Genomic DNA, 21,064 nt, shown 5'->3' with positions numbered 1-21,064 from the left:
TATTTAAAGTGCATTAGCTGACAACTTTCATTAACCCACTTTCAGTGTTCCTTTATTTTCTTAATAAAACAATCAAAAATAGTCTGTAACATTACTTCTCAATCGATATTTAGGAAAATAAATTGTACTGGTGTGATGCTCGCACAGACAAGATAGAGAGAATCGACCTTGAGGCTGGAGGGCATCGCGAGGTGGTGCTGTCAGGAAGCAATGTGGATATGTTTTCAGTTGCAGTCTTTGGGGCTTACATCTACTGGTCTGACAGGTAATTTATTTTTTTATAAGTATTTCAGTCTCAAAATGTTATTTCAGTGCCAGTTGCTTTACCCTTGTAGGATTTGCCATTTCTTAGCAAGGTCACACAAAGGATCTCACAAAGCCATGCAATTTCCACAGAAAAGGCAGGCACTATTGCTATTCCAAGCTCAAACATTTCAATGTCACAGACTAAAGTTGGTTTCTTTTCCTTCTGTTGGCCCATCTGTTATCTTCAGCTTAAGTAACTGGCTTGACTTTAATTAGTCGAAGATTGTTGATCATGTATGTTCAACTTTTTGGCAGAGCACATGCAAACGGGTCCGTCAGAAGGGGCCACAAGAATGATGCCACAGAAACGATAACCATGAGAACTGGTCTTGGAGTCAACCTGAAGGAGGTTAAAATATTTAACCGAGTAAGAGAGAAAGGTCAGCACTCTTGAAAGAATACATAATACATATATTTTATGTGATTTATCTCCAATTTTTAAAAAATATTTGTCAAACTTAGAAATTCTTATATGAGTCTAAAACCTCAAAACCTTATCTTTACATCTAATTTCCTACAAATATAATATAGTAGCCTAATACAGTAAATATGTCATATTTCATACAAAAGCATATTTGCCCAGGACAGCACAGGTACATGGACATGTTGCATACCTGGCATGTCTTGATTATAGGTTTTGGCTAAAGAATATAGAAAAACTTGATACATGTATTGATTGGATAAAAAGTAAAAGCATAAGTAGGATATTAGAGAGTAAAAGGCAGTTGAAATTTTTATACATAATATGAATCATATTATATATAAGTCGTTATGATCCCCAAAGGTCATGCTGTTAGTGTAAAATATTTCCAAAGTCATTACTTCCTTAAAATAATGTATTTTAAACTTATAGGACAATGATTTGGGTATTTAAAATGTGTTTACCTCCATTAAAATAAATTGTAACTAACTTGTTTATATCAAAGGAAGTTATAATAATGTTGGAGATAATAATGAATTCACAGAGAAGAATCAGACTGGTGAATAAATTTTAAGTGCATATTATATCTTCCCTTAAAATTGGAGTAAGAACTTATGCTCAACATATTTAGGAGGTTGGGCACATTGTAGCCATAGATTTATTTGATACTTTCCATGTCTCATAGATAGAGTTTAAAGCAGTGCATTATTTCTGGTGAGATCAATTCATGTTTTGAATGAACAATGTATGAAACACTATAATCTAAGGATCAAGTTTCAAAAAAGACTTGTATACTTAACTGGCTCATTAAGGGAAAATTTTGATACTTAACTTAGATGGTGAATGAAACAGAATATGATTTTCTAAATAAGAAACCCAAGATTTAAACTGCTGTGATTTTTTTAAAAAAACAGTACTTTTTAAATTTTTTATTAATCAACTTACAATTAAGAATAAAAAGAATACTCAACATCAAAGTTTTAATATTTCTTTATGGAGAATTTTGTTTGAAAAACAAAAGAAAAACATAAACACGTGCATGTGTGTATCATTTTTCTTCCTTAGGGACCAATGTTTGTGCCAGGGACAATGGTGGCTGTAAGCAACTCTGTCTTTATCGAGGAAATTCCCAGAGAACTTGTGCTTGTGCCCATGGATATTTGGCAGAAGATGGAGTTACTTGCCTGAGGCATGAAGGTTATTTGCTATATTCAGGAAGAACAATATTAAAAAGTATACATCTTTCTGATGAAACCAATTTAAATTCCCCAATAAGACCATATGAGAATCCACATTATTTCAAGAATGTCATAGCCTTGGCTTTTGACTATAATCAAAGAAGAAAAGGTACCAACCGAATCTTTTACAGTGACGCACACTTTGGAAATATACAGCTTATTAAAGACAACTGGGAAGACAGACAAGTAATTGTTGAAAGTAAGTACAATAATTTAATTTTAAATAGTTATATGGAAACGATATCATTTAGGTTACTAGAGACATAATAGTGGTAATTGCATGTAGCAATTACGTTTTCCTAGAGTTTATATTGAGAAATTAATGTGGCTATTATCATTCAACCCCCCCAACCCTACCGCCAAATGTCAAAGAAGCAATTAACTGCTAGCATGTACAGCAAATTATGATTATTAGCTTCTAATCATGGAAGGTTTAATATATTTTATCATACTGTTTCTTATAAATAACTGCACTAAAATTCATGAAAAATAGTTTTTCAGTATAAAACTGTTTTAATTGATTTTTTTTTTCCAGTGGGCAAATTGTATCTTTAAGAATATCTCTTCAGTAATATTTAGTTAATCATGGTTTCTCAAGCAAACATCAGAGATTATTTTGTGTGTATGTATATAGAAGACTTGATGAGGAAATGTTATAGAAATGATCTAATATTTTTAATGTTTTTATGGGACAAAATTATTCAAGCATAATGTTCAGTGTGGATTATCCACATAATTTAGGGAAACCTTTTTCTTGTCATTCAAGTTTAATGAAAACCATATTCTTATTCCTCACACAACTTTTTTCTTGATGTCTTTGTGTGATTTCCATATATTTCCCACTCTTCCAATTTCACTATATGGAAATCATTATTTTCTTTGCTTTCTAAATTGCAAAGTAATATATAAATTTGTTGTGGAGTGTTCAAATAATATGGATTTAAATATGAAATCCCTGCCTCATCTCTGAAACCATTAATCCTGTTTACTTACCCATAACTGACATGTGACATGCCCCAGAATATTGTTATGTGTGTGAAATTTTTAGTTATAAATGTGGAATGATACTAAATATATTACTCTGCTAACTGCTTTTTTGCTTACTATATATTGCAAAGTTTTTATTTTATTGCATGAGTCTTCATCTTATGCTTTTAAAAGCCTGTACCTAGTTCTATACTAAAGGTAAGCTAGTTTATTTAATCATTTTTTAAATAACAATTTAGATTTGAATAACTAAACTACAGCTGTCCAAGCCTGAATGTGTGGTGGACATTTTCTAAAGAATGAATACAGTGAGTGTGTCACTTCAAGGTAAATGATCTACTGTATGTGTTGCAAATGGTAAAAACCAAACTCTGAAGTAAAACATTAGAAGTCTTGTAACCACCACAGTAACCTTGACAGCTTCCCAATACTTAACAGGCTTTTCTGTTGAGATGGTGGTAATATTAATGCATGTGATTTTGGGGTATTGCATAATGAAATGTGTCAACATTTAGAAGATATGCATAAGTTAGAGAACCAATATTTTCAAATGACATGATAAAATCATGCATGAATAAATGATTTATTCAAAGTGCAAGATAGACCAATGAATTTTAATGTAATAGAGGATGAAAAGTTCATCACCATGTTTTCAGATTCCACACTGCAACTAACCTTTAGGTAACTACCACTTGTCACGTGTAGGTGTAGTATGAAAGAATACCCAGTTATCTGTAAAGGTTATTATTAAAACACTCTTCTCTTTTCCAATTACACAACTGTGTGAGGCTGGATTCTCTTCATATACTTCAACCAAAACAACACAATGAGAGGATAAAAAGGCAGATAGAAGAATACAGCTGTATTTTAGTAAGACAAATATATTTGTAACATTGTAAAACAATGATCTTTTGTTATTTATTTTTTTTTTAAAGAAATAGTTACTTTTCTTAGAAGGTGCTATTTAGATGAACACAATTAATGCATTATTCTAACTTTAAAAAAATTGGTAAATATTTAAAACAATTTATTTTAAGTTTAAATTTCTAATACAGTAAATAGATATAGACTTGACCTACATACACAGACTCTGGAGCCTTCAATCATGATTAAGAGTGTAAAGATCCTTAGACCAAAAAGACTGAAAATTACTCTTCTGGACTAAGTATTCAGAAAATATTTAGTACAAAGACATGAAAAGCATAACGTAGACAAGGAGTCATTTGGTGCAATTGAAATGCAAGTAATGTGGCATTAATTGGTGTGAGATGAAGTAAGGAATCACATGTTGAATGTCTTGGTCTGCCAAAATAAGCAGCTTTAAAAAGAAACGGTTTTATTTAGGTATAGTTTACACATCATACAATGCACCACCAAGTGCACACTCAATCTTTTTTGGTATATTACATTATAATTTTTAAAATTGGGATAAATATACATGTATATCCACATATATAAAACAACATTTGAGATTTTACCTGTTTTTAAGTGTACAATTCAGTGGCTTTTATTATATTCCCAGTATTTTGCAGCCATCAACACTATATTTCTGAAACTCTTTCATCACTTCAAGTAGAAACTTTGTGTAAGGCAATATCTCCCCATTTTCCCCTTTCCCTGGGCCTTGGTAATGGATATTTTCTGTCTCTATGAATTCACAAATTGTAGAAATTTCATGTAAGTGGAATCATCATATATTTGTCCTTTGTGCCTGGCTTATTTCACTTAGCGTAGTGTTTTCAAGGTGCATCCATGCTATAGCATGTATTAGAACTTCATTCTTTTTATGGCTGAATAATGTTTTGCTGTATGTACATACCACATATTTTTTATCCAATCATTTGTTTAAGGACACTTGGATTGTTTCTACACTTTGGCTGTTATGAATAATGCTCTAGTGAACGTTGGTGTACAAATATCCAAGATAAGATGATGAAAAAAAAGAGAGTGTTGTAATGCATATATATATATATTCATGTAATAGAGTATTAAAAGTAGTATTTATGTTTCACGAGATCACTCTGTGTTATGTTCAGGTTTGATGAAGTGTAAGGCTTGTGAGGGCCATGTCTGAAGGCAAAGATGCCCTAGGAAGTTTTGTCATATTTTAGATCCTGTTTCAGTAAATTAAACTGAAAACATTTTAATTAAAATATATACACAACCAAATCATTCTAATCCTCTCATCCAAAATCAAAACCAGTAGAATCCATGACACTTTACCGACTGTAGGGAAATGTTGAAACATATGGAAGGAAGTGAAACAGGACGGCCAGGAGTTTGAAACATTGATCGAGCCTGAGGTTCAAATCACAGTTTGCTGTTTATTTCCTCTGTGCTTGTAAGTGTTTATTTCCTTACCTACAAAATGGAAAATCACCCCATACATTTTCTAAGAAAATTTTATGAGAAAGGGTATTTAAAAAATATATAAATAAGCACGATTTTAATACAAAATTATATTACCGTATTTGTGACACATTTGTGGATCATTTAGGACAGCGATCTTCAACCTTTTGAACAACAAGGACTGGTTTGATGGAAGATATTTTTTCATGGATGAAAGCAGGGGATGGTTTTGGGATGAAACTGTTCCACCCCAGATCATCAGGCATTAGATTCTCAAAAGGAGCACACAATCTAGATCCCTCATAGTAGGATTTGCACTCCTATGAAACCCTAATGCCATTGCTGCTCTGACAGGAGGTGGAGTTCAGGTGATAATGCTGAGTCACCTGCTGTTCATCTCCTGCTATGCCTCCTGGTTCCTCACAGGCCACGGACTAGTACTGGTCTGTGGTCCAGGGATTCGCAACCCCTGACTGAGGATAATGATCTTTGTCTTAAATTATTTTTAGCATATGAATTAGGGTAGTTAGACAGTCAGAAATAATTATAATAATTATAGATATAAAATAGTGCATTAAGGTCTGACTAAAACTTAAACTTAGTCGGCATTAGTAGTTTGTATGAATCTTTCTGAATATCCTCCCTACCCCACCCCGCCTCCTACTAAGAAGTTGCCATTTGCTTAACCATTGCAATCCTCTCTGAAAGCTTTTTAGGCAAATGTATAGTTTAACTTGCCAGACTGAAAAAGAAAACAGATAAAACAAATCAAAATAAAACCCTCAAAACACCCAGTTATTGGCACATAGAAATAAATATAAGTAAGGTGTAAAATGTGTTTCCATCTAGGTATTCCACTTTATGGAATTTGAAGAACTATATATCGCTTTGTTACATGTCTAACTTGTTACCCAAAACTATATTCGTGTTTTTAAGTATTCATGTTTTAAATATTTAACTAGATTCATATTTTTAAGTATTAAAAATATCAGAGAGTTCTAAATTTCACAATCAGATTTAGACTTTGATCCTTCATATGGCTGAATATAAGAAATGGATGGGATAAAGGCTTTCTTCTTTAACATCCCAATTCACATAGAACGAACATTTTGACCTCAGGTTTAAAAGATGACAAGAGCCATTAAATACAATTCAATATTTCATTAAATATATTAAATGCAATTTATTAAATACATTAAATACAATTCAATATTAAGTGCTTACAGTGTGCCATAGATGATTAGGTGTGAGTGAATAAGGATGAAAATGTCTTCCTTCTAGCCTTTGGAAGTTCACAGTATAAAAAGAGGAAAATGCAATAGTTCACTTTTCCTATGAAGAATCAAGATCCCTGGCCAAGACACTGTTAAAAGTCTACACTTTCAGGCCATTTCTGACTTTAAAACCACAGTAATGATTTGTAAAATATATTTAAGATGAAAATTAGATAGAGATAGCGAATCCCAAAAAGCAAGATGGACTTTTCTTTAAGTGATAAACAGACCAGAAATACAAAGCAGAGACAATGACTGAAACAGAATTCTGAGATTCCAGGCTACATAGATGCTACAGAGAGACGGGATCTAAAAAAAAAAACTTACTTAAACTAAGGAGCGGGGAATGCTGCCCCACAGGGAAGCAAGGCTGAAATAAAGCTGTGTCATCTACTGTTAGGCCAGTGAGTTGTTGGAAGTGACTAACCCTGGAGGCTTAGAGGCCACAGAAACAGCCTTGTGTCCAGCTCTGATGTAAGTCCATTGCAAGTTATGGACTCTGCAAGCTCTCATATGCTCTGTGGAGCAAAAACTCAAATGAATTGTGAAAGAGAAGGCTACACTTTAAGGTGCAGAGGTTGAATGAAGTCCATTCTAAAACCACCCAGCAGAGAGAAGTGAGTACTAAAAAAGAGGTTAAAAAAATAACCCCTTTAGAATACTCAAATTCAATTTCCACAACACATGGATTCTTAAGAAAGACAGCTTAAAAAAATCCCACCAAGCAGAAGATGAATGGAAATGAAAATGGTAGAAGAATCTGAAGAATATTTACTTAGGGTTCATCAAAGAGGCAAAGGGAAAAAAAAGTACGAAAAGAACAAGAAATAGGGACATCCAGGAGGCCAAATATACATATGTCAGAAAACAATTTGTTAAAATTAAAACAATTAAATATCTTGGAAATAAAAAAATTACTATAATTAAAATTAAAAAGAAATCTCAATTGATAAAATAAAAATTATATTGGACTAGTGAAAGGGAGAATGCATAAATAAGATGCTATTTTCATTAATAAGCATTAATAAGAAATTAATTCATTAATAAAAATTAAGAAATTAATTAATGTTAGAGACAGTAAGATACAAAAAATCATGACAACACTTGTGAGGCTTAGAGGATAAACTAATAGATGTAATAGTCTTTTAGCTAATAAATGTTGACAAATGGCAAAGAAGAGAAAGACGGTAGAAAAGTAATACTCAAAGTGATAATGACACAGAGTTTACTAGAAATGAAGAAAGAAATGTCTCAACATAGAAAATTTGCTGTAAGCATTGAGAATAATAAAATTAAGTCAGTAATTGAAGAAAAACTGCAGAACAGCATGAAAAAAGGAAAATCTTAAGATGCTACCAGAAGTAGTAGACACTGTCTGCAGAGGGAAGACAATGGTATTTAAACAGACTTCTCATCAGCAACAAGAGTAAAATCTTCAGACTACTAAGGAAATATATAATTCTATAACTAACTGAATTATTAAAGATGGAGGGAAATAACATTTCTTTTAGAAATACAAAGTCAGTAACAGTATATCTATATGTTCCCACTAATAAAAAAAAAAAATGTAAAGTAATGGCTTAAGAAACTTAGCAGCTTCAAACTTAAATGAGTGTCCTCAAATACCTGTAATCCAAGTTAACAAATTTCACATTTTACATTGTAACGAAGTATATATGTTTCCGTTGTACCAAACAATATGCTTATTTTGTAGGATGTGTTCTGATGTTGTGTTTTAACCAAACATAGCATAGAGATGTTTTTAAAAAGTGAACATTGCTTAATATAAATTCAAATGGCGTACCTACATTCAATGACTAATTGAGAAATGTGGTTAGACCTGGAGCGGTGGTTCATGCCTATAATCCCAGCACTCTGGGGAGCCGAGGTGGGCAGATCACTTGAGGCCAGGAGTTCGAAATTAGCGTGGCCAACATGGCAAAACCCTGTCTTTACTAAAAATACAAAAATTAGCCGGGCATGTTGGCACATGCCTGTAATTCCAGACTGAGATATGAGAATCGGTTGAACCTGGGAAGCAGAGGTTGCAGTGAGCCAAGATTGCACCGCCGTACTCCAGCCTGGGTGACAGAGCATGACCCTGCTACTGCACTCCCCTCACTCGCCCCGCACCAAAGAAAAGTCATGTGATCTTTAAAAAGCTACTCTTAAGGTAGTAATAACAACAAACTATGCACAAAACATTAACATAGAAAATTATAAAACGTTTGCGAAGGACATAAAAGATCATCTTAAAGGGGGAAAATGTTACTTTCATGATGCAAAAAAAATCAATTTCTATAGCTATGGAAAATTAGCCCAAATTATCTGTAAATTTAATGTAATTCAAAATGCCGAAATGTCTCAGTGTGGTGGCACACACCTGTAGTCCCAGCTACTTGGAAGGCTGAGGTGGGAGGATCTCTTGAGTCTGGAGTTTTGAGGCTGTAGTGAGCTATGATTGCACCACTAAATTCTAGCCTGGGTGACAGAGTGTGACCCTGTTTCTAAAACCAAACAAAAAACAGCCAAAATGATTTTTTTTAATGAAACTGCACATGTTGTTAGTAGAATTCACATACAAGAGCAAAATGTCAAGAATGGCAAAGGCAATTTTGAAGTAATATGCATTTGTAGTCTCTCCTTGAAAAATGTCTTTATTATTAAAAAGCTAAAGTAACACAATATAATATTACCAATAAAAAAAAATTAAATGGAAAAGAACAGAGGGCTCAGAGGCAGATCCATCCATATATATATCTTGTATGTAAATTGGTTATACATTGCCTAGTTGGCATTACAAATATAAAATAATGAATTGAATGTAATGAATTATGCTAGAACAGTTTATATGCAAAGAATGAAACAAAATGTTATCTCCAACTCAAACTATATTCAAAAATAAATTTCAAGCATTTTAATGGTGTAAATATGATGAGCTTTTTTAATATCAAAGAATATAGAATATCTTTATAAACTCAGGGTAAGAACAGATTTCACAAATTATACACAGAAACAAATCAGGAAGTGTAAGTTTGGTATATTTTATCTCGCTGAAGTTAAAAACTCTTTGCAGCAGAAGCTATGAAGAAATTTAAAAGACAAAACAAAATACTAGTGGTGTATAGTTGTAATCCTTAAAAGCAACAAAGGATTACAACTGAAGTTTATATAATGTACCGTTACAGAGATGAAGATAAATATGGACAAGTTATGCTAGGGGACAGAAAAGAAAATATAATAAAGTATAGTCAATCTCTCCAATTATCAAGAAAATTTATAATGAAACAATGAGACTATCCACCCAAAATTTGAGAAAAGTTTTTAAAAGTTTTGTAATGAGGAGAAACCATACTTTCACCCACAATTGATGAAAATGACAATTTTGTACAACCACTCTGAAGAGCTATTTGCAATATTTTGAAATTGTGAAATGGTACATATACTTTCACCCAGCAATTCACACTTTTAGAGAGAATAATGGTTCATTGTGCAGTACTTAAAAAAAAAAAAGAACTAGTGCTACATCTATTTACATAGTTATCTTAAGCACAATTTGATTAATACAAATAATACAACACAATAAAAATGTTCTCAAATGATATTATGGTTGATGTGATGTTGAAAAATATGTAAACAATACAACATATTGTTTTTGAAATAACATAGTAATATTTTCAAATTTTAGCAATTTATTTTGATAATTATATAATCATTATGTGAGATGTTTTCATTAGAAATAGAGGGCAACTCCTTGTACTAATTTTTGATTTCTGTAAGCCTAAAATTAGTTCAAAATCTACAAATTAAGCACATTAAAAATCATACACCATCAACATCTTGCTTTCTCTGGAGAGATAAAAGAGAAAAGAAAGAGAATGGTATTGAGAGAACTCTGTATTTTCAACAACAGCTACAACAAGTTTGTTCTTAAAAATATGAAGCATTTATAGCAAAATGGTAAGGTTTGTCAAGTCATATTATTCTCTCTACTATACATCTAGAACATTTAATAAAGTAAATATAAATAAATGACTTTCAAGATAATCACTTTTAAATATTAACATAGATATCATTAGTAAATTAATTGGTCAAATCTCATATATATGCATGTTTGGAATTAATTGCATTAGCAACCATGTTGAAAGACATGATAGTTGCCTCCTATCTGCCCTTCTTTTCTCTAATTTATAGGCATTGACCTTTGTTTAATCTCCATCTTGATACTGTCAACAAATTGCCATGAGATATAATTCCCATGTTTGTGATTAGGATTCAAACTTGTAAATAATAGCTTTATAATATTTTTAGATTGCTTTTTCAAGACTCCTGGTAGCAATACTTCACTTTTTTGTTTTGTTTTGTTTTGAGGTGGAGTTTTTGCTCTTGTTGCCCAGGCTGAATTGTAATGGCATGATCTCAGATTGACTCACCACAACATCAGCTTCCCAGGTTCAAGCAATTCTCCTGCCTCAGCCTCCTGAGTAGCTGGGATTATAGGCATGAGCCTCCACACCCAGCTAATTTTGTATTTTTTTAGAGGCAGGGTTTCTTCATGTTGGTCAGGCTAGCCTCGAACTCCCAACCTCAGGTGATCCACCCACTTCGGCCTCCCAAAGTGGTAGGATTACAGGCATGAGCCACCATGACCAGCCAATATTTCACTTTTAAGTTATAATTATATTTCACTGGACATATCTTTCTTGCTTCTTTTAAAAGGGCTATTTGCTTATTTTTTAGAAGTGTTTCAAAACACATTTGATTTTGTTAATCTTTTTCTGACTTAAAAAAGCTAAAAATTCAGCTTACAGAATGCATGTATTTTTAATTTGCTTATAGAATACACACAGTCATTCTCAAAATGTAAGAATTTTAGCTTTTCAAGTTTCAGTTTTCATAAAACTGAAAAGGATACTTTTAGTCATCTACATTTATTAGCTAAATCAATTTTAAGATTACCTATTTAGATAATTACAATGATTGGAAAGGTCTAATAGAGCATTGTTTGATTAGGTACTGAACTTGCTAAGATAGGAAAAAGGTAAAAATAAAAGATGAAGTTGTCCATAGAGAGTTAGCAGGATGGGAAGCATAGGTTAATTTTTATGGTCCAAAGGAAGAGAAAGGGTTACATGGTCATTGATTATGGAGAGTAGAACCTGGAGTCAGTCATGATTAGTGAAAAGGAAAAGAAAATATGAAATATCCTCTTCATTTTGTTGCAAGTATAAATTAATTTCAGTCTGGCTTCCATGAATTCAAAATTTTTTGAGTCTATCTCAAAAGATGTCCTGTTGTAGATTTGGGGAAGAAAAATCATTTCCTCTATTCTCTTAGCTTCTGTGGCTGAGATCTGTGAATTAAACTGACAAAAGAAAGGTTAATAAGAGAAAAAGCATATGAATTTTGTTTGATGTTAATCTTTGCATGTACAAGGAGCCATTCATCGGAAAAAAGTAAAGACCTGAAGAAAAGGTTAGATAGAACTGGAAGAGTTATATGCCCTTTTAACAAAGCATGAGAAATTGTGGAGACCTTACGAGCCAAAGGAAAGGGGTTGGGAATTCTATGGGCTGTAAATTATAGGAAGATAAATACATGCTCTAAATTAATGAAAGATAATGGTTATTTTGTAAGGTTTTGTTTGTGTGGATTCTTCTTGGTGCTTTCTTCTTCTCTGGTGATAAAGGTTTTTCTTTCAGGTCTGAAAGAGGGGGACACCTTCACGAAGGGAAATGTATGCTCTGATATTCTTTAGATGGATGAGCTTTTCCTGTGTCTATTGTTTCTCAATTGCTTTCAATTCAGAATAATCCTATGTCAATGAGGCATATTTTGGGATGGAATAGTTTTATAATGAGAATTATAACCATAACTAGACAGAAAGCTGAAAAGTTTTCTGCATAGGTGTTCAGGCTTGGTAGACTACCCCAGTACATCATGTTAGAAGATCTAACAAGGTTTCTGTTTGCAGAATCAGAAAATCCTGAGTTACATCCATGTGAAAGACAGTTATAGCCAATGTTTGTTATAAAACTTGAACTTTACTAGAAACCTGTGGTTGGCTCTGAAATTATTAGAGTTAGTGAGGCTGATTAGGAGTGGATAGAAGGATGAACAGAATGAGACTGGAAAACTGACACACCCATCACAAGATAGAGATGCTGGGTGGACTCGGGGATAGTGATTCATATATGAATTAACGTCCCAATATTAGATCACTGCCATGTAAGCTCTGTATAGGTGAGAGAGGCTGGGGATACTGAGGTTCCTAATTCTTGACCAGAATTATTTCTGTTGTTAAAAAGAAAAACTTCACCCAAATTAATTTTAAGGGAGTTTAATTGAGCAATGAACGATTCACAAGTTGGGCAGTCACCAGAATCACAGCAGATTCAAAGAGACTCCAGTGCAGCCACGTGGTGGAAGAACATTTATAGATTTAGAAAAGGGAAATGACATGCAGAAATTGGAAGTGAGGTACAGAATAGCTGGGTTGGTTACAGGTTGGTGTTGCCTTATTTGAACACAGTTTGAACACTCAGCAGTGTATGAATGTTTGAAATATGGCCACTGGGATTGGACAAGGCTCAGCTATTATTACAGGTGCATACTCCTAAATTAGGTTTTCAATCTTCTTTACCTATTAAGTTTGGTTGCAGTTCGTCCACAGAGACTCAAATACAGAAGTATGAAGTTCTTCTCAGGCCATATTTAGTTTGCTTTAACACTGTACTGAATGTCATTTTAAATTTAATTAAATATGTTTTATTTTAATTTATAATCTAGGACTTCAAAGATTAGTTGATATTGATTAACTTTGGTTGCAAAACAAACCATTCCAGAATCCAGTGACATAAAACAACTGCTTATTTGTTCTACTATTTATGGGCTGGCTATGTAGTTCTTCTCATCTGTGTTAGCTCTTCACATTTCTGTAGCCAGCTGGTGGGTCAGATGGTGGCTGGATGATCAAGATGGCCTCTCTCATATGCCTGGCAGTTGGCAGACTGTGTGCTGAGTAACTAGGCCACAAGTCTGTAATTATCCAGTAGGATGTCTTGAGATGGTCTCAAGGTTCCACATGGGAGCTGGCTCAATACGCAAAGATATTTTATAAATCTCTGATTGCACAACAATTACTAATGTCTCATTGGCAAGTTACATAGGCAAGTTCAGATTCAAGGGATAGAGAAACAGACTCACTGATTGGGAGGAGCTGAAAATGGGCTGCAAACATATTTGGAGGGGAAGAATGTGTAGCTTCTGCAATCCATGCAGTGGATAGGTTATTATTCTGTTTCCAGAAGCTCCTAAGTAATACATTAAACTATGGCCTCGCTTTGTAAAACTCATTTTCTTTTTTTTATTTTATCTGTTATGTTTCTTGAAAACTAATAGTAGATTGTGATAATCATACCTGGTTTATCCATGAGCTGTAAATCAATCTATATGTGATGGTGAAGAGATAAAATGAGGTGGAGAAGGATTATTTGGTGGGGAAAAGAAATAACAAAACTATGAAGGGGTCAATAGATTTAATGACATTGGGTTGATTCTGTTACCTTCAAGATTGTAAGTGTTTACCCATGTAGCTCAAATAATGCTGATTTTTTTTTTCTCACAAGTGTGTCATAATTAGTTGCTATGAAGCCACTTTAAATAACCCCATGTTTCTGTGTAAAAAGAACAATTGGTTGATTTTTTTTTTTTTTTTTTTTGTAATTTTGACTTGAATGAGGTAAGTTGTAAGTGACAACTAAGGGAAAACAATTTGTGATGTAGGATTAGAAGAAGCATTTTTCATAGGAAGTAATAAAATAAAGTATACATATTAGAACTTTCCTTTTGAGAGATTTATGGCAAGAAATCAGCAGATAAAATCAATGTACTGTGAATTATAAATAGGTCTTTGACGGGCTGGGTGATGAATTCAAAATTTCTAAGAAAACTGTAGAGCACCTGTGGAAATAAGCAAGGACACAAGTGAATTCAGGGTTCCCCTTGAAAGATGATCATAATTTGCAGGAATGAAGTTGTCTGCTTTGTTTGAAAAAGCAAAATATTTCAATTTTATTTACCTACTAATATGTATATGAAAGTCTTGGGTTTTTAGACTTATATGCAAGAATAAACAAAGCTTACTGGAAATAAATAAGTTTTATTTACATATTCAACCTACTATTGTGAGCTTTTCAGTATATCTGGTTAAAAATAGAGAGAGAAAGCAAGAATATATTAAGATAACTTGTACTAAAAGAAAAAAAATATGTAGATATCAGTTTCTCAGGACAGAAATCCATTTAGAGATTTTTTTCTTAGTTGAGTTTTAATTGCATAGCTTTAACAGTGACATAATTAAAGATGAGATTATATGCCAATTTTTTTTCCCCAGTTGGCTTTATTTGCAACACCTAGTATAGCATAGTAAGTGGCTTAGATTGTCATTCCTGCCATATTCAATTGAATACTTTTAGTTATCTAAACATTATTAACTTTTAAAGATTTTTATAAAATAGAATTTACAATGTATAATCTCATACTTTACTGACATGTAAAAGCATGTCAAGGACATGTAGAGAAAGCTGTGTTACTCACTACCCTCCTGTAACTACATCTTATTATTTCTTTCCATTTCCTTGGGCAATTTAAACCCAGTGGTCTTCCTTCTGCTTTTCCTCTTCTCAGAAATCTTTCTGAATGACTTCATTATTTATACTGATGCCTTAGTTCACTTCTCAATCTTCCCCAAATTTTCAATAACACCTTTTGACTCTACTGTTCTCTGTTTTACTTTCCACTATAGTTGAAATTAAGCCTGGATCTCATCACTCTATGCCACTCCTCCAGACAACGTCCTTGAACTTAGTGTTCCTTCGCTTTGAACAAAATCTGTTTACATCACATCTGGCATTCACTGTCGTATCAATTAGCCTCCCTTTTTCTTTACCTGCACCTGTAATTATTATTCTGCATTTCTCACATCATACTTCATTTATTTTTATGATGACCACATTCATTTTTTAAATGCCAACCCTGGACTGAAAGATAAGGCATTGAATGCTGTTCCTATCACTTTACTATACTATAAAATGTCACCTTCTATATTTCCTGTTTCTGACTCTACATATGCTGTTCCCACAGAAACTTCCTTCCTACCGATGAACATATTTTTCTTCTTAGAGAGCTCAATCATTATAATGATTTATACTGAGACCTTCATTATTTACTGGGTCACCAAGTCCAAATTTCCTAATTTATCTCATCACAAATGCGTCCATTTATGAAACATTCCTCTTGTATATGTTAAGGTCAACTCACAATTTATACACTGAAGTCATTTTCCCACCTCAAGTTGGAAACTCTGCTATTTTCATTAATAAAATTATTACTTTTCTTCCCAGTCATGATCTAAGCTCACTATTATTGTTGTTATAATAATTATTATTTTAAATTTTTATTTTCACTTTCCCTTCTCCTGTATCCCCTGAGCCATTTAGTCACTAAGTACTTTTCTTATCAATCTTCACCATTATAGGCCAGATTTTCATTCACTTATTACTGAATGATTGCTAGCCTTCTATTTGCTTTTCCTGCCTTGAGTTTCTAGAGGTTTCTACATTATGAACACTTTAATTGATTTACTTCCTAAAACACTGATTCCTATTCTCTGCATCTCAAATTGTAAAGCATTTACTTCCTCTTCAGATTTTATGTAGTATCAAACTAGTTGATCCACCTCACCACAAATCTCTCTACTATGTTAAATCCACCTGGTCCTCTAGTCCTACTCACATCCTTTAATCTTAAAAACATACCGTGTTCTTTCTTAACCACATGTTTACTCCTGTACCGAATCTAGAATGGAAAAGACTTTATGGCCTTCCCAGTGGTCTATATTTTGGAGCATCTGTAAAATTTAGTTCAAATCCCTTCACACCATGAAGCTCAGTCTTTTTTGCACCACAGCCCACAGTGATTTCCCTCTTTTAAAACCATTCAGAACTTGTCATGTGTGCTGAATATCTTTATCACTTCCTTATTTGCTACCTACTGCATGCTTGCCTTTTGTATCAGTTTTGTCTATAAGATCTCCCCAATGATATGTTAAGTTGTTCTAGACAGGTTCCATTGGATATACTCTTTTCTGCACCCCTTCTAATAAAAAATAGAAGTTGCCACTTAGTAGATAATTTTAAGAATTGCTTTTATTATGAATTCACTATGTGTCAGCTATGTAATTAGGTTGTTAGGGGACTTATCTTAAAGCTCCATTTGCAGAGTAAAAGCAATTCTTTGACTTATATTGTTTGTTTGGTTGGACAGAACTGTTCATCAGGGAAGGAAATATGAACCTGAATGGGAAAGTTTTAACTATAGAATATTGGTTAAAAGCAAAGATTCTAGATTCAGGATCTTTATCTAGATTCAACCCAGCCTCTCTTCTCCTGTTCACCAGTTACGTGCTGTGTCTTTAGGCAAATTATTCAACTTCTCATTCCCTCAGTTTTCCCTTTTAGAAATAAGGATTATGTTAATAGCAATATTAAAAGCATGATAAGACTCAACAAGTTAATACATGCTGGTTGGAACAAGGTCTAGGACTTAGTAATAAATTAGCATAAACAGTTTTGAGTCTTCATCTTTATTTTTCTTTATTGATCCATTTTATTCATCACTATGAATTAATAGAATCTAGCTAGCATATAAAATGACCACCATAGCATACAAAGATTTTGAAGAACAGGTGTACTTGCTGTTCAAACTTTCAAATATTGTGAATGAAGCAAGTAGAGGGGCCCTCTCCTTAGGGAAATGAGAAGGACTTAGGACTCCAGAGTTCTCCCCTCATCTCACAGTGTTTATTGAACATTTGCACATGACTGATACATGCTATGGACACTATAGGAGATTTTTTAAAACTAGATGACAGAAGAAATGCATGCTTTAACAATGGAATATTCATGCATGAGTAGCAAAATAAGGGGGTAGAGATGAAAAGACAATAGAAAGGGATATATTCAAGATGACAGAATATGTTTCTACTGTTGGACGCATTTGATTTTCCAAAGATCCAAACACTTCTCTGTCTCCAACCCCTTGGATCTTGGGTCCAGATTATAATTTATCTTAGCTAGCATGCCAATATAGAGACAATCAGAGCCTAAAAATTAAGAATATGAGAAGGGATGTTGGTAAATAAGTATGCATTAGAAATGCAAGAATGTCTGTATCTTATAATAAAATACAATTTTAATAAGTTTCTTTTGCTTCATCCCTTTCAACTTTCAAAATAATAGAAACGTATATGTGTATGTGTAGAATGATAGCTAAGAATAAAATTTATCTGTAATCTATGATATCTGAAAATGTCAAAAACTTCTCTATTTTTGTTATATTCACAAAACTGGGATTTGGATGGGCTAGACATTGTGAGATGAATTGACAAGACAGGTGATTTGATGGTATCCTGCATGCTTAGGGTGACAGGAGTGCTTAGGTCTGGAACAGCAAGTGTCTGTGAAAATGCCTGTTGGTTGTACCTGTTAGTCTGATAAATAATACAGAGAAATGAGATTAATTTAGTCACCATTCAAAAGACATCTACATTAACCATCTTTCTCTGCCAGTGTTAGAGAACAGGGTTCAATGAGAAGATGGACACTGATTTCAAAATTAATAAAAAAGAAACATAATTTTCTAAGTAATGTTTCACCAAGATGGCTTGAGCCATGCATTTGTACACAGAAGCCACATTCAGTAATTGATTAAATACCTCTCACATAGCATGAATAAAATTTTTCCCACTCTCTGATTTATCTCCATTGGTATTATTAAAATATATATTCAAAATGCAAGGGAGAAAATTTGAAAAATAGCAACATTTTAGACTGATATTGGTATGTATTCGGTTGGTGCAAAAGTAATTGCGGGCTTTGCCATTGAAAGTAAAGGCGTGTCACGTGGCCTACAACGTCCAGTGGGGCGAGTCGCGGGGAGCCAGGCATGGATCCTCAGTCCCCCAGGGCCCAGTTGCAGGGGACCGCTGAGCTGTTTCCGGGCCACCTCTGTCTAGCGCGTGGAAGGCCCTCCCTAGCCCGGAGGCTGGCTTTGCTACAGCTGACCACTCTTATCAGGAGAGACTAGCCCAGGGAGCACAGAGCGTCTCTAATGACCGTCCAGCCCGGGGGCGGGGGCAGGAGGTGCACCCATTCTGAAGAGGAAGGATTTGCTGTGAATGAGGGGGACTCTGATGGAATACCTGGGAGCTGAGAGAAGGGACAAACTGTCCACCCAGGGAACAGCCTGAATCTTTTTAATGAAGACTGGGACTTGGAGTTGAAAGCAGATCAAAGGAATCCCTGTGATGCTGACGACATCCAGGGGAACATTTCTCAAGATCTCAAACCTTGGGTCTGCTGTGCCCCACCAGGAGACATGATCTATGACCCCAGCTGGCACCACCCACCTCAGCTGATAACCCATTATTCCAAGATGCTCTTTGAAACAGGATAGTTTGACGATGCCGAAGATTGTGTGTGGAGCTTTCTGCCTTGTAGGTGGGCAGGCTTCCAGGTCAAGATCTCTTTTCCTGTCTTGGAGGTGAAAAGTCATATCTGAGAAAACATTCCCTGTGATCCCTCATCTGGGATACACAGACCAGTGTTCAGTAAGCCCCCCATTGCTCTCCCCAGTCTGCTACTGTTCTTAATGGGCTCCTCCTTGGAATGTGTGTGTGTTTGTGTGTTAAAAGGAGTTGTGTTTTTTGTAAAATAAAGTTTTTTTTTTTTTTTTTTTGATTTTTTTTTTTTTTTTTTTTTTTTTTTTTTTTTTTTTTTTTTTTTTTTTTTTTTTTTAAAAAAAAGAAAGAAAAAGAAAGTAATGGCAAAGCCCGCAATTTTGCGTCAGCATGGTCTGCCATTCTGAATAGGTATTAATGACAAAAGGTTTATTTATTTAAACTGAAGAAAATGTAAAGCAAGGACTAAGTTTTCTACATGTACTCTAATGAAGGGTTTTCTTTCTGTGTAATTTGCATGTATGAGCTACTCCGAGTCAGATATAAGGGAGAATCAGGCTCATATTTCCTAAAATGTATATCTGAAGTAAACATTCTAAATCAGATTTATTGCATATCTACTCTGCCAATCGCAATGTATTGGTTGGGCCATTCTGCCTCTTACCTCAGGTTAAACATTGAGTGTACTGTTTCCTTGCCTATATTTCACTTGGTTCACATTCTATACTTTAGGTTCACTTTAGCTCTTTCTTTCACCTACAAGGTGTGTACACACACACACACACACACACAATACTCTCAAGCTAGGGAAAAATGTGTCTTCCAGTTCCCACAAATACTTTGCACCTAACTTTATTATAATATTGTTATTTTTCTTTTGCCCTAATAGCTTCTCTGCTGTATAAGTACAGAAACTGTGCCTTGCTCATCAGTATACCTCCAGCCCAGCTCAAGGCAAGTCTCCAGGACACTCTGTTGACTGTTGTTCCAAATGCCTTTGGGGCACTCTGACCCTGGTCATGGAGTTCCTGGGACTTAATAAGCAATCAATGATATTCATAAAGGGAGAAATCATATGCTTTCTGAAAGTTGAGATGCTTGCTCTCATGGAATGTACAAAGTAGGAGAGGAAATCTTAGCAGCAGAAATAACCACAGGTTAGTGTGATACCAGTGTGGTGTGAGTACAGACAGAATTTTACAGGCACACACAGTAAAGTGAAATCTCCTCCAGCCATGATGATGAAAGAAGCTTAGAGAGTAGATGGTCCTAAATGCCCATTCTGTCGCATTGTAATGAACTCTGACAAATAACCATGAGGATGAAACAGATGGCTGTTTTACAGTTGGTAATATTTTAAGGTTGTTAATATTTTCTGAAAATAATATTAAGACAACAAACATGCATCTTACATAAAAATAATCTGATGACAAATATCTTCTTAAAATAGAAGAGACTTCAGAATGTGGCATATAGTTACATCCACACATGCCTTTCTTGTTTCTCCTGTGCATGAAATTTCTTAGTCATAGCACATGAATCTAATCTATATGAATGTTTACCTTACTTGGTGAGTGCACAGAAGTACTCCCTTTTTTCTTTAGCATTGAGTTCCATGAAAAAATAATTCATTTGGTAGTAAAGTTAGAAATGAATTTAGTGTGTTGATTTGAATCATCCCAACAAAAGATGAACGCTTAAACTTAGTATTTTTAAAATCTATACTAGAGGAGAAATAATCACAATTAGTTGCCAAGTAGTATAATATTTTTGTACAAAATACTATTGCAATCTGAAATTATTGCCTCCCTATAGTCTTTTTTTGTTAAATTATCATTTTTATTCTTGACTTATTTAATTCAATTTGCCAAATATTCATTTAGTATCTACCAAGAACAGCGTCAGCTTAGTCTTATTTAAGACAAATATTAAAAGTTACATCATTTTATAAGTAATAGTATTCCTTGCA

At 33.9% G+C, this 21,064-nt stretch overlaps 1 protein-coding gene and 1 pseudogene across 3 annotated transcripts in view; both read left to right on the top strand.

Annotated features, from left to right (window-relative positions):
- Positions 1-21,064, top strand: part of LRP1B (LDL receptor related protein 1B) — a 1,950,491-nt gene that overhangs the window by 1,470,014 nt on the left and 459,413 nt on the right. For all 3 annotated transcript variants that reach the window (XM_031651763.1, XM_031651762.1, XM_031651761.1), the window contains 3 exons: positions 114-265; positions 562-686; positions 1,793-2,164. In XM_031651763.1, the coding sequence (XP_031507623.1) occupies positions 114-265; positions 562-686; positions 1,793-2,164 (649 nt within the window). The remainder of the gene's footprint in view (positions 1-113; positions 266-561; positions 687-1,792; positions 2,165-21,064) is intronic.
- On the top strand, positions 11,160-19,358 carry LOC103876208 (annotated as a pseudogene).

Source organism: Papio anubis, chromosome 10 (assembly GCF_008728515.1).
Source record: "Papio anubis isolate 15944 chromosome 10, Panubis1.0, whole genome shotgun sequence".
NCBI lineage: Eukaryota > Metazoa > Chordata > Mammalia > Primates > Cercopithecidae > Papio > Papio anubis.
Note: the sequence above shows the minus strand (reverse complement) of the source record. Positions and strands in the feature narration are given on the sequence as shown.